This window comes from Salvelinus alpinus, chromosome 6 (assembly GCF_045679555.1).
Source record: "Salvelinus alpinus chromosome 6, SLU_Salpinus.1, whole genome shotgun sequence".
NCBI classification, from domain to species: Eukaryota; Metazoa; Chordata; class Actinopteri; order Salmoniformes; family Salmonidae; genus Salvelinus; species Salvelinus alpinus.
The window spans coordinates 74,269,846-74,284,870 of NC_092091.1; the positions used below are offsets into that span (position 1 = coordinate 74,269,846).

General features: G+C 37.9%; 2 protein-coding genes across 3 annotated transcripts in view; one reads left to right on the top strand and one right to left on the bottom strand.

Annotated features, from left to right (window-relative positions):
- The window catches only part of LOC139579362 (C-type lectin domain family 4 member E-like), a 295,157-nt gene that overhangs the window by 217,280 nt on the left and 62,852 nt on the right, over nucleotides 1-15,025 (bottom strand). The window lies entirely within an intron of this gene.
- LOC139579345 (GTPase IMAP family member 9-like) lies at nucleotides 126-6,656 on the top strand. The gene is made up of 3 exons (XM_071407916.1): nucleotides 126-267; nucleotides 5,048-5,122; nucleotides 5,422-6,656. The coding sequence occupies exons 2-3, from the start codon at nucleotides 5,116-5,118 to the stop codon at nucleotides 6,318-6,320; spliced, it is 906 nt and encodes a 301-aa protein (XP_071264017.1). The 5' UTR covers nucleotides 126-267; nucleotides 5,048-5,115; the 3' UTR covers nucleotides 6,321-6,656.

The following is a 15,025-nucleotide window of genomic DNA, read 5'->3' on the forward strand; positions in this document are numbered from 1 at the left end:
TTCTTCTGGGGTACCAACACGCCAAACACAGTCGGTGTGTTTGAAGCGATAGCCTACAATCTAATTAACATAATTTAATTCCCCATCAAAATCAGCCTGTTTATGCTAGAGAGATTTTTTTGTTGTTGCCTGGGCTGCACCATGATTTACAAGAAATCACCTGACTAGAAAGCAACTTTCTTACGCCCCACAGTGCTATAAAACGTCGGTTGCATCTCCAATTGTAGACATACGACTCTAGATACCCAGCTCAACAGGCAGGCAAAGGTAAGGACGTCTATAAAGTTACTAATACAAGACATAAGCCTGAACCACATTCTTTTTGCATGTTTTGATGAAACAAATGAGTGTTCTTTCCAAATGGACATTAACAAAATGAAGAATGACTAAGTTTATTACTTGTGAAACGTTTTATTTTACAACAATTCATTTTATACAAATTCTTCTATAATAGGTTTATTGTAACGATAGAGTAATTAATGAATACATGTCATTTGTAAATGAATGCATTATTATGTCAGCATTATGATGTAGGCATTATGATGTAGGCGTTATGATGTAGGCGTTATGATGTAGACGTTATGATGTAGGCGTTATGATGTAGGCGTTATGATGTAGGCGTTATGATGTAGGCGTTATGATGTAGGCGTTATGATGTAGGCATTATGATGTAGGCGTTATGATGTAGGCGTTATGATGTAGACGTTATGATGTAGGCGTTATGATGTAGGCGTTATGATGTAGGCGTTATGATGTAGGCGTTATGATGTAGGCGTTATGATGTAGACGTTATGATGTAGGCGTTATGATGTAGGCGTTATGATGTAGGCGTTATGATGTAGGCGTTATGATGTAGGCGTTATGATGTAGACGTTATGATGTAGGCGTTATGATGTAGGCGTTATGATGTAGGCGTTATGATGTAGACGTTATGATGTAGACGTTATGATGTAGGCATGCACATTCCTAAAACGGGACTAATATGGACTTATTACACACACTACACTTCAATTGATTTCTGCCAATGAATTCTATAATTTTTCTGCCTGCACTATAAAATCTCTCTTACCTTTTTTAAAGCTAGAATCCTTAATTGAAACGTTAACAAAGCGTCCTCTTCACCCCTGATGCTAAAAAGCTAAGGGCTGGAGCTGGAGAAATGTAAGCACTCTCAAATTCATAGACTGAGATATGGATCGACTGAGATTTAGGGTGGATTGCACCAACATGGACTAACTGAGTTAATAAATCAAGCTTTATATATTAATCTTGTTGCACCAAACTTTAAACCTAGTTTTAAATTACTCCTAATTGTAATCGTTCTTCTAAACTAAGCTTGTTTTACTTTAAACTAAGATCACATTTTATCTTGTTACTCCATTGTTTTTAAATCAAATTTAAATGGAGTTTAGGGATTAAATCTAAACTGGTTGAGGTTGAAGTTAATCAAATGTCAGTGTAAGTGTTGTATTTTTCGTGTAATAAGGTTTTTTGCTCATGTGGCCTCATGTATTGTCAACTAGCCAGCTAACTAATTTGACAAAATAATGTATTTAATCAGCCTGAACTGAAAACTCACAGGTTTGGTGCTGGTTTGTTTCAATAGAAATTTAATTTGAACATATTGCTTTAGTGAATGCATTCTAGTTTTTATTAATTTAATTAGGCAAGTCAGTTAAGAAAAAAATCTTATTTCCAATGACGGCCTAGGAACACCTTGTTCAGGAGCAGAACTACAGATGTTTACTTGTCAGCTCGGGGATTCGATCTTGCAACCTTTCAGTTACTAGTCCTTTCAGTTACTAGTCTTACTATCCCTAGTAAGCTGGTGTTTTGAGGGTGTATTATTAGCCACTAATAGACTGGTTTTACTCACAACGTTCTATACAAGCTGGGAGAGAAGGTAATGTCATGGAGGTTCAGGTGGCCTATGCAGACAGTTGTATACTCAACAAAATAAACAATCGATTAGCTGATTAGTATGCTGTCGCATTGAACATTTATTTAATCATCTGCAATGTTTGAATTCCCAACTTTAATTACTGAATAAGTCATTACATTATTGTCAGCAGTCTAACAATGGCAGCATTGTTATACCGTGTTTAGCTTTGTGAAATGTTAGGCTTAACATGAGAAAATTACAACCAAATAGGCCTAGCAATAAACATGTATCTATTAGCTAAAGCAAAGCTAGGCCCTGGCACCACCGAAAGCCTTAGTCGATTTGATAGGCATGTTGAAATGTAAGAACCATGGACGGTGGTCAGTAGTCTATAATTCATTGAATGTGAGGTTGGGCTGGTGTCGCCTACTGGTTAAATTCCTGTCTCTTTTTGCACGAATTAAGTAGCACATAAATTCGTGTATTTTCGAACGATTTGAACCACAAAAAAATGCACAAAATTAACGAAATCTGCTGAAATACATTTTGTACATTTTTATCCCTCTCAAACTTACTTCAATATAACAAAAATTGGCTTATAGTAAACACAATAAAGAACAACGCTAAATTGACCGCTAATTTGATCTGAAACTTGGACAAATTGAAGAAAGAAATGTGCGAAAGAGCAAAGGGAGGAGAAGGCAGTTGCTAGCTGACCACTCATACATCGGAGAAAACCGCCACCTGACTCCTCAGGAGAAGACATGGAGGAATCTGGACATTCGGCTGATTCTGAAAATCCAGTCAATAGTCCCGCACCCAAAAAGACACAGAAATAATTGTCTTTGCGCGAACTCCAGGTCAACATAATCGATGCTGTCTCTGCAAAGATAAACGAAAGAGCCGATGGTCTGGAGAAAATGATATGCGAAAACACATCAAAAATCAGCAAACGGAGCGTTCTAGTTTTGAATTGTGGTGTTATGGTTTACAAGTTAAGACTTCTGTTAATACATATACATGAAGCAACTTTTTATAGAGAGGGTAGAGTTGAGATTGCATAGTATTTTTCTTTCTGTTCTATATGGACTTGAAGTTTATGTCAATCAATGCCAGGGGGATACGAAACCTGTTGAAGAGAAAAGTTATTTTTTTTTTTTGTAAGGACTGCAACGCAGATCTTGTATTCGTTCAAGAAACACATTCATGCAAAGAGGACTATAATTATTGGATAAATCAGTGGGGCAGCGAAACACTTCATTCAGTCTCATTTACCGCCCTTAAAAAAAAAATTGCTCAAATGGCTGACTTGCTTAAATAAATATGGTTTCTATTGACTCCTTGTGGATTTGTGTAACTGGCTAAGAACCATATTCTCCTTCAATAATAACGAATGCCGACCTGAGTTGTGACTTTTGAACCATACACCAACAATATTACATGTATGTTCAGTAAATTCATCATGCTTGTTCTTATATCATTAACACAGCTCTGAGTATAAGCAAGTGCAGGCAAACGAGCTGCGACGAGGTAGAACCTATTGATTCAGCACTTTCAAAATGGACAGAGACAGATATATTAGTTCAGATACATTCAGCAAGATGTTGAGTTAACTTTACTCTTCCTTAAGTCACCATACAGAGAGAGAGATGCGGTTAGCCTACCATTTTAAGTATTTTATTAGACCTATGTGGACTAAAAAGGAAGGGAAATGCAACCACGAGGATCCACTTTGCGCAAACAAAACGAATCTTGCAACATCAACCGGAATTACATGTTTGTATTACTGAACATTTTGTTGAACAAAAATATTTGAACGGGAAGAGACTGTCACTGGCAAACATAGTTACAGACACAACAACATTATATTGTATCCCCTCCTCCTGGAGAAAAGCACATGAGGTAATTATAATATACAAAGTAAGCAAAAAAAAGAAAATGTAATGTATCATTCCAACATTGCCTAAAATGATGAATAAGACACTAATGCGATAGACCTATATATGCAATATAACAATGGAGATGTACAAACTATGGCGTATGGGAACAATGAGCAGATAAAAGGCAAGCCATAATTTCAATTAAGACTGACGTCAACATGCCTATTTGTTCAGCACTTTTAAATAGCAACAGAATTCAGAACATGGGCCGTTCTTACAGTATTACCTGTACCCAACCACAACCCCCATGGATCACTTCCTCATGTTCTCCGTCTAGAATGACCTCTTGGAGAAGAGATATTCTTATTTATTTATTTTTACGGAAAGCCAGGGGCTATCTCCAACTCTCAGACATAATTTACAAACGAAGCATGTGTGTTTAGTGACTCCGCCAGATCAGAGGCAGTGGAGATGACCAGGGATGTTATCTTGATACGTGTGTGAATTAGACCCTTTTCCTGTCCTGCTAAGCATTCAAAATGTAACGAGTACTTTTGGGTGTCAGGGAGAATGTATGGATTAAAAGGTAAATTATTTTCTTTAGAAATGTAGTGAAGTAAAAGTACAAGTTATCAAAAATATAAATAGTAAAGTACGGATACCCCCAAAAAACTACTTAAGTAGTCATTTAAAGTATTTTTTACTTAAGTACTCTACACCACTCTCTTGTGTGTGCCTCTTCCTGGTCTCATCCCAGCATTGATGTCAGAGAACCCTTTGAAACCACAGACTCATCAGTTGTAGCGTAGATCTCTTTTCCATCTTCAGATTCATTGGCAAACACCTTCTGCGTCGACATTTTGAAAAGCTCCTGTTTGTTATTAGGGTTTCTGAGAAAGTCAGAGAACTTCCATGGAAGTTGGTTGTCTCACCAACTTGAGTCTTTTAGACTATCTTCTTTGTATGTGTCCCACCTACTATTGATTATATTGCAGTTTTTCAACTGGTGCTCTACCCAAGGCAGAAAGACTACTGCTATATTCGCCAAATGTGGCAACTTTGTATGTAGGCAAGGAACGGACAATGACAGTTCCATCAATGGCGTTTCCGTTATTTTGGCAGTTACCTGTAGAAAACATCATTGTTTATTTGCTTAGAGTTTGTATTTTATAGACAAAACATATTAGTCTAAGAAGCAATGAGAGACTGAAAATGTAGCTTTATAGTTGTTCTGTAAGATCACACTTCTCTCTACAGTAACAACATTTTATTTTTCATCCAACAGAGACCCTGATTACTCTGGTTGGAAAGACTGTTCCTTTGAAAAGCTTGACAGCACTCCAAAACCCAAACATGACTGGTGAGTACTTAGTCTACAAGACAGAGATACATCGGTTTATTTGTTTGATGCATTTTCACAAAATAATGTTTTATTACATTATTAATACATTTTAATAAAATGAATGTAGGCTTGAAACTTCATTTATAGATAATGTCCTTGTTAATTTGCTAACAGTTAATATTCTATAAACCATCAATGTTTAAGAAGTAATGTAATACTGATCATATTCAGTAGCTGTTCTGTAAGATGACCAAACAGAAAGAACATCAACACCAGACTTCTTTCTACAGTAACAAAATGTCTTTCTTATCCAACAGAACAAAATAAAGAGGTCCGGATTGTTCTGGTTGGGAAGATTGGATCTGGGAAGAGCGCAACAGGAAACGCCATCCTGGGGAGAAAAGCGTTTGAATCCAAAATGTCTGCTATTTCTGTGACATCCTCAAGTAAAAAGAAAAGAGGAGAGGTGGGAGGGCAACATGTAGCTGTCATCGACACACCTGGCTTGTTTGACACCAAGTTAACACAGGAGGAGGCACTGAAAGAGATCTCACAGTGCCTGCTTTTCTCCGCTCCTGGTCCCCATGTGTTCCTGGTTGTGCTCAAGCTGGGAGGATTCACTGAAGAGCAGCAGGAAATTGTGAAGATGATCCAGAAACTATTTGGTGATGAAGCATCGAAATACACCATGGTTGTCTTCACACATGGAGACCTTCTTGATGATGTAACAATTGAAGACTTCCTGCATGGAAATCCCAAACTGGAAAGTTTCATTGCCAAATGTAATGGGGGATATCATGTCTTCAAAAACAAAGATCAGAATTCCTCCCAGGTCCCTGAGCTGCTTGAGAAGATAAACAAGATGGTGAAGATGAATGGAGGAAGCCACTACACCACTGATATGTTCCAGGAGGCTGAGAGAGCGATTGAAGAGGAGAAGAACAGGATCCTGAGAGAGAATGAAGAGAAGATACGCAGAGAGAGGGAAGAACTGAAGGCAAAGTTTGAAGGAGTGTGTCTAAGAGAAGAAGTAGAGAAGCTGGGGATAAAACAGGAAAGAGAAGCTAGAAAGAATGCTGAGTATGTAAACCACATGGGCACAGGTGCTGGAATTGGAGCGGCTTTGGGAACAGTTGGAGGCCCAATTGGTATATCAGTTGGTGCAGCAGTGGGAATTGCAGTGGGAGCTGGAGTAAATGTATGCAATACTCAATGAGAGTCCATAGCTAACAGTGCTGTACCTTCTACAAGTTGTTTGACTTCATTACTTGATATTGAAAGCTTCCTCTATATACACACAGAGTTAACAAATCATTTGAAACACCTTCCTAATATTGAGAACTGATAGAGAATGAAGAGAGTGAAAGTTGGCCTTGCCTTTTCTATCAATGTGGAAATGGTCCTAAACACACAGGAAGACGGCAAATTTAAACTAAATGTTAGCTAAATCTGTTGCAACGTATCACTTCTCACTTCTGAGTCTTGTGTTTTGTCGTTCATTGTCTCTGTTCAAATCAACTTTAAAAAAACAAATAAATAGAGTCTACTGTTATTGTAGCCGACATTAAGAATGATACTCAGGGGGTTGATGAACAAATATTCAGCTGTTTTTGTTATTGTGTTTTACTGATCACAAGAAAAGGTTGTTGTATTGAGTTAGATTTTATCAGGAGTAACAGACACCTGAAAAAGATGGGAGGCACTCACTAATACAGTATTACTTAGATGTATTATTAACACTCACTACTCAAGTATTACTTAGATGTATTATTAACACTCACTAATACAGTATTACTTAGATGTATTATTAACACTCACTAATACAGTATTACTTAGATGTATTATTAACACTCACTACTCAAGTATTACTTAGATGTATTATTAACACTCACTAATAAAATATTATTTAGAAGTATTATTAACACTCACTAATAAAGTATTACTTAGATGTATTATTAACACTTGCTAATAAAGTATTACTTAGATGTATTACTTAACACTCGCAATGGACTATTTCAGCCATCAAGCATTTCCCTTTTGGACATAATGTCATTAATTACATCATCTATGTTATAATTCTGTATTGTGTTGTTCTTATGACCTCACAGATCCATTGTTCTCATAATTGAAAGAAAGCCTCATTATCCACTACGCACCACAGTCAATATATTCCCTCATGTTGCATGAACTTAAACTTGATGCATTACTGACACTTTCAAGTCAACACAAAAGTGTCTAGAGGGCAGGGAGTTCTAATGCAAAGACCCATTTTCTATGAAATCATGTGACTTAGGCTGCTACACACTCAAAGAGATGGCAGCATAACAGGAAAGATAGAACTAAAGGGGAAGTAACATTTCTGCAGAAGAGGTGGGAATGTGGTGTATAAATGGTCTTCTTCAAATCTCTGTGCTTTGTGTAGAAGTTTTTTTCACCACCGCTAATAGTAGCAATTGTGGTGGTGACAGGGGCAGGAAGTTGAAATGTAAGATCATGTGACTTAAGCTGCACTTATAGTGGTATGTCATATTATCAGAATATATTGTTTCTGTTCACACACATTTTGGGTCAAATTGTTTAATCAACCAAACGACCAATAAACCACTGATTGCTGTAAACAGGCAACAATATCCTGACCCACTTAATCAACATGAATATAATAGCCTCAGGTGATCCCCCGGTCAAACACACACAACCAGACATTGATTGATTGATTGATTGATTGATTGATTGGAGACAGCTTGTTTCAATTACAGAACATGTCCTACCTGCAGCAACACTGGCGGATATTGCTGGAAATACCAGTAAAAGCACTGTGTCTCTATTGCCTCTCAAACAGCAGGGCCCCATTTGTCTCTGTTCAAAAGTAGTGCAAAATATAGGGAATAGAGTGTCTTTTCAGACACAACCAGTCAGTCAGCCTCAACAGGAACAATCAGCCTTATAAAACCAAGAGTGCAGCATACAGTAATTGTGTGTCACACAACAGTATCTATTGTTGGGTTAGCTGTCACTCAAACTTTAACTGATTAACCTTCTTACATGTCTTAAATAGTATGTTGTTCAGCCAGTGTCCACCTGGTGTCTTCTCACAGCCGCTAGAGTCCTCCTGTCCTGCTATTCACATTACTGAATGTTAAGTGTAGTACTTGGAGGTACACATATATACACTGTGGAATATACTGCATAGTGTGGGGAGATATAGGTAACAAGTTACAGTATTGGGTTGTGGGTATAATAATCCAATAAACTCTGAACAAATTGCTCAGATAATTGTTATACTTACATGTTTTCAATACCAATTATTAATAGACATATTGGTTATTAGTCAACTTGCTTTTGTCTTGATTAGTTTGCTACTGATTAATATCAGGATCTAACAAATGTGGTTTGGAATGACCAAATGATTTAAATGGAACACAATGTATTATAGTATTGTGCAAGTTGGCATATGTTCTTATTCAATTCAAAATAAACATAGAAAATGTTCTACTCCGAAGTATTGTTGCGTTGTGTTATTCTGAATTGTGTCCATACTTTTTTTAAAATTAGTCATCTCAGGGATCATACTCATGTACAGTACCAGTCAAAAGTTTGCACAAACCTACTCATTCAAGGGTTCTTCTTTATTTTTACTATTTCTACAATGTGGAATAATAGTGAAGACATTAAAACAATGAAATAACACATACAGTTGAAGTCGGAAGTTTAAAACTCGTTTTTCAACCACTCCACAAATTTCTTGTTAACAAACTATAGTTTTGGCAAGTCGGTTAGGACATCTACTTTGTGCATGACACAAGTCATTTTTCCAACAATTGTTTACAGACAGATTATTTCACTTATAAATCACTGTATCACAATTCCAGTGGGTCAGAAGTTTACATAAAGTAAGTTGACTGTGCCTTTAAACAGCTTGGAAAATTCCAGAAAATTATGTCATGGCTTTAGGAACTTCTGATAGGCTAATTGACATCATTTGAGTCAATTGGAGGTGTACCTGTGGATGTTTTAAGGCCTACCTTCAAACTCAGTGCCTCTTTGCTTGACATCATGGGAAAATCAAAAGAAATCAGCCAAGACCTCAGAAGAAAAATTGTAGCCCTCCACAAGTCTGGTTCATCCTTGGGAGCAATTTACAAACTCCTGAAGGTACCACGTTCATCTGTACAAACAATAGTACGCAAGTATAAACACCATGGGACCACGCAGCCGTCATACCACTGAGGAAGGAGACGCGTTCTGTCTCCTAGAGATGAATGTACTTTGGTGCGAAGGAAAATCAATTCCAGAACAGCAAAGGACCTTGTGAAGATGCTGGAGGTCTAACATTTTTCTTCTGAGGTCTTGGTTGATTTCTTTAGAGTTTCCCATGATGTCAAGCAAAGAGGTGTTAAGTTTGAAGGTAGACCTTGAAATATATCCACAGGTACACCTCCAATTGACTCAAATTATGTCTACTTGGTTACACTGGAGGGCAATTGCACGCTCCCTCAAAACTTGAGACATCTGTGGCATTGTGTTGTTTGACAAAACTGCATATTTTAGTGGCCTTTTATTGTCCCCAGCACAAGGTGCACTTGTGATATGCCACACCTGTCAGGTGGATGGATTATATTGGCAGAAGAGAAATGCTCACTAACAGGGATGTAAACAAATGTGTGCACTAAATTTAAGAGAAATACTATTTTTGTGCATATGGAAAATGTCTGGGATGTTTTATTTCAGCTCATGGGACCAACACTTGACAGGTTGCATTCATAATTTTGTATTGTAAGAATTTATGGGTTATTTATGAACATTTTCTTTCTGTAGTAAAATATATTCATCATACAGTATTCAAAGGACTGTATATACTTATTCAAACAAGTTGTTTTAATCTTTAATCAAGTGTTACGCAACTAGCAAAACAAGAATAATTTGTATTCTTGTCATTGTCTGGTTAGTCTTTCAGGTCTTTGAACTGTTATAGGTTAATGTGTAACAGTAACGTGCTCAAATGTTGACTGTTGTTGGGGTCACCTGTCACATCTACTCCCGCTGACCAGCTCCGGCACTCGACTTCGCAGGTCTACTAACCACTGGTCCAGGCAGTCCATCTTCACGCACACCTGGCAACCCATCTTACACACACCTGGCAACCCATCTGTACGCACACCTGTGTCTCATCATCAGTCACACCTGGACTTCCTTACTCAGTTTACTTACCCTTTATATAGCACTCTTTTGTCATCAGGTAGTATTGTTTGTGTTTCCATGTCAGACGCTTCTCTTGTTTTGTATCGGTCCATGTTCGTTATTATTAGACTCACTAACTGCACCTGATTCCTGACTCCCTGCGTCTAATGCACATTTGTGGCCTGCTGGAGGTCATTTTGCAGGGCTCTGGCAGTGCCCCTCCTTGCACAAAGGCGGAGGTAGCGGTCCTGCTGCTGGGTTGTTGCCCTCCTACGGCCTCCTCCACGTCTCCTGATGTACTGGCCTGTCTTCTGGTAGCGCCTCCATGCTCTGGACACTACGCTGACAGACACAGCAAACCTTCTTGCCACAGCTCGCATTGATGTGCCATCCTGGATGAGCTGCACTACCTGAGCCACTTGTGTGGGTTTTTCCAGCCAAAGAGAGCAGTAACAAAAAGCAGAAATAGAGATAAAATTAATCACTAACCTTTGATGATCTTCATCAGATGACACTCATAGGACTTCATGTTACACAATACATGTATGTTTTGTTCGATAAAGTTCATATTTATATCCAAAAATCTCAGTGTCAAGTGTTATGTTCAGTAATGTTGTGCCTCAAAAACAAAAGGACCATTTGTGATGTTTATGGGACATATTGGAGTGCCAACAAAAGAATTTCGTCAAAGGTAAGGCATGGTTTATATTTTATTTCTGCGTTTTGTGTCATACTTGCAGTGATGAAATATGCTTCTCTCTTTGTTTACTTTTGTGCTATCATCAGATAATAGCATCTTATGCTTTCGCTGAAAAGCTTTTTTGAAATCTGACATGTTGGCTGGATTCACAACGAGTGTAGCTTTAATTTGATATCTTACATGTGTGATTTAATGAAAGTTTGATTTTTATATCATGTTATTTGAATATGGCGCGCTGTATTTTCCCTGGCTATTGGCCGGTGGGATGTTTGCATCCCACCTGCCCCAAAGAAGTTAATGCAACCGCTGTGTAAGATTTCAAAAAAGCATTACAGCAAAAGCACACCATGCAATAATCTGAGTACAGCGCTCAGGCACCAAAACAAGCCATACAGATACCAGCCATGTTGTGGAGTCAGTAAAAGTCAGGAACAGCGTTATAAATATTCACTTACCTTTGATGATCTTCATCAGAATGCATTCCCAGGAATCCCAGTTCCACAATAAATGTTTGTTTTGTTCAATAAATTTCATCTTTATGTCCAAATACCTCCTTTTTGTTAGCGCGGGCACTAAGTCCAGACGAAAAGTCAAAAAAGTTCCATTACAGTTCATAGAAACATGTCAAACGATGTATATAATCAATCTTTAGGATGTTTTTATCATAAATCTTCAATAATGTTTCAACCGGACAATTCCTTTGTCTTTAGAAATGAAAAGGATTGGAGCTCGCGCTCATGGCCGCACGCGAGACTTAGCTCAAGGCTTTCAGCCATACCCCTAGTTCAAACAGCTCTTATTCGCCGCCCTTTCATAGAAGAAGCCTGAAACAACGTTCTAAAGACTGTTGACATCTAGTGGAAGCCTTCGGAAGTGCAATCTGACCCAATTTACACTGTATATTGGATAGGCAATCACTTGAAAAACTACAAACCTCAGATTTCCCACTTCCTGGTTGGATTTTTCTCAGGTTTTCACCTGCCATATGAGTTTTGTTATACTCACAGACATCATCCAAACAGTTTTAGAAACTTCAGAGTGTTTTCTATCCAAATCTACTAATAATATGCATATCTAAGCTTCTGGGCCTGAGTAGCAGGCAATTTACTCTGGGCATGCTTTTAATCCGAACGTGAAAATACTGCCCCCTATCCCAAACAGGTTGACATCGGGCCAATGCCGATGTTGGCATTTTTAGCTAATATCGTCCGATTCTGATATGCTCACCAATATATCGTGCATCCCTACTATGCTCCTATAAACCAATGAGGAGATGGGAGAGGCAGGACTTGCAGGGCTTAAAGTGTCACCGATAGAACCAAGTTCTATTTTAGAGCCTGGCTATGCAGACGCTCGTTGACGTGCGCAAGCAGTGTCGATGCAATGATTGAATAACATGTATGTGCAAATGTATTTTGCAACGGACGGTGTGGTCAGCATGTTAGACTGAGAGTCTAATGCATTAAATGTCCATTGCACTGCACACAATTGAAATGATGCATGCCAAGATAGACCAGAGAAAAGAGACTGTTGATATTGCAACCACACAAGTCAAACGGCGGTTCACCAGTATGAACAAAATTGAAAGATCTTTTATGTTCCAGCCCTGAAGAACTGTTGTCTGCTAAAGATTATAATCAGTTTGCATCTGCCAATTTATTGTCTGTATCCAGACGTCCCCAGAGCTTCGTATACAGTTAATCTATTTCCATAAGGTGTTGAGGCCAGCAATTAAGCAGAATGAGATCAAATAAAATTTGTTACAGAACTGCTGTATTTGAAGCACAATTCCCTCCCCAGTTTCCCTGATGTTGCTACGGCAATTTAGCTCTTATTAATATCCCTTAATATCCCTAACTGTCACTTCTGTGGAGAGATCCTTTTCTAAAGTAAAACTCATAAAGGCCTGAAACCTGAACCTACAGACCGTGGTGAAAACATTTGATTACTAAAGGACACCAGGGAAGTCTCTCAAACTGGATTGAATTTACCTTGAATATTGCAGCCCATTTGTGTAGGCTGTTAGCCATATAAAACCTGCTGAGGTCAACAATACATAGTGGCTGATTTTATCCTCAAGCCGACTACTTTTTTCATCAGTGTAAGACTATATGATATGTATTATTTTTCTTTTAACCTGTCTAGGACGGGGTTCCGCTAGCGGAACTCCTCCCACATTCCACTGAAAAGGCAGAGCGCGAAATTCACAAAAAAAATATTTTTTAAATATTTAAATTTCACACATTAACAAGTCCAATACAGCTAATGAAAGATACAGATCGTGTGAATCCAGCCAACATGTCCGATTTTTAAAATGTTTTACAGGGAAGACACAATATGTAAATCTATTAGCTAAACACCTTAGCAAAAGACACCATTTTTTCTTTGTCCACCAACACCACTAGCTATCACCAATTCGGCCAAATAAAGATATTGATAGCCACTAACCAAGAAAAAACCTCATCAGATGACAGTCTGATAACATATTTATGGTATAGGATAGGTTTTGTTAGACAAATGTCCATATTTCAGGTAGAAATCATAGTTTACAATTGCACCCACCATCACAACTCGACTAGAATAAATACATAGAGCAACGTGTATTACCTAATTACTAATCATAAAACATTTCGTAAAAATACACAGCATACACTAATCGAAAGACACAGATCCTGTGAATACAGACAATATTTCAGATTTTCTAAGTGTCTTACAGCGAAAACACAATAAATCGTTATATTAGCATACCACATGTGCAAACATTACCAGAGCATTGATTCTAGCCAAAGAGAGCGATAACGTAAACATCGCCAAAATATATAAATTTTTTCACTAACCTTCTCAGAATTCTTCAGATGACACTCCTGTAACATCATATTACAACATACATATAGAGTTTGTTCGAAAATGTGCATATTTAGCCACCAAAATCATGGTTAGACAATGACAAAAGTAGCCCAGCTGGTCAGAAAATGTCGTGCGCCATATTAGACAGTGATCTAGTCTTATACATAAATACTCATAAACGTGACTAAAAAAATATAGGGTGGACAGCGATTGATAGACAATTTAATTCTTAATACAATCGCTGAATTACATTTTTTTTATTATCCTTACTTTTCAATACAGGTTGCGCCAAGCGAAGCTACATCTAACAAAATGGCGGCATAAGCGATTAACATTTTTCGACAGAAACACGATTTATCATAATAAATTGTTCTTACTATGAGCAGTTCTTCCATCAGAATCTTGGGCAATGAATCCTTTCTTGGGTCTAATCGTCTTTTGGTCGAAAGCTGTCCTCTTGCCATGTGGAATTGCCCACTACGTTCGGCATGAACTGGAAACGTGCCCAGAGGTGCAAAGTGTCTCAGAAAGAAATGCGTCAAAATCGCACTAAACGGATATAAATTGCTATAAAACGGTTTAAATTAACTACCTTATGATGTTTTTAACACCTATAACGAGTAAAAACATGACCAGAGAAATATTACTGGCTAAACTAAAGCTTGGAAAAAGAGCAGGTCCGTGTCCACCTTGCATCAGGCGCAGCTGGAAAAGGGACACTACCTACACGTTGTGCTGTTTTATAGAGGCTCTGATTGCGCAATCGACTCCATTCAAAGCGTCATCACGTACTGACATCCAGGGGAAGACGTAAGAAGTGTCTGTTTCTCCATAGCATTTACAGGCACCTTTAAACTGACTCCAGATCAGGGGCCAAGATGTCTGAAATCTGACTCCATGTCAGGGAAAGTGCTGTAGAATGAGTTCTGGTCCACTCAGAGACAAAATTTCAACGGCTATAGAAACTAGAGAGTGTTTTCTATCCAATAATAATAATAATATGCATATTGTACGAGCAAGAATTGAGTAGGAAGCCGTTTAAAAATTACACGTTTTCCAGAAAAAGTGACAACAGCACCCCCTATCCTCATGAGTTAAACATCTAAACACTGTATATTCTGTAGCTATATTCTGCATAATTTTGAGGGTGGACTGACTGTATTATTTGTCATTAATAGACTGGTTTTATGTACAAC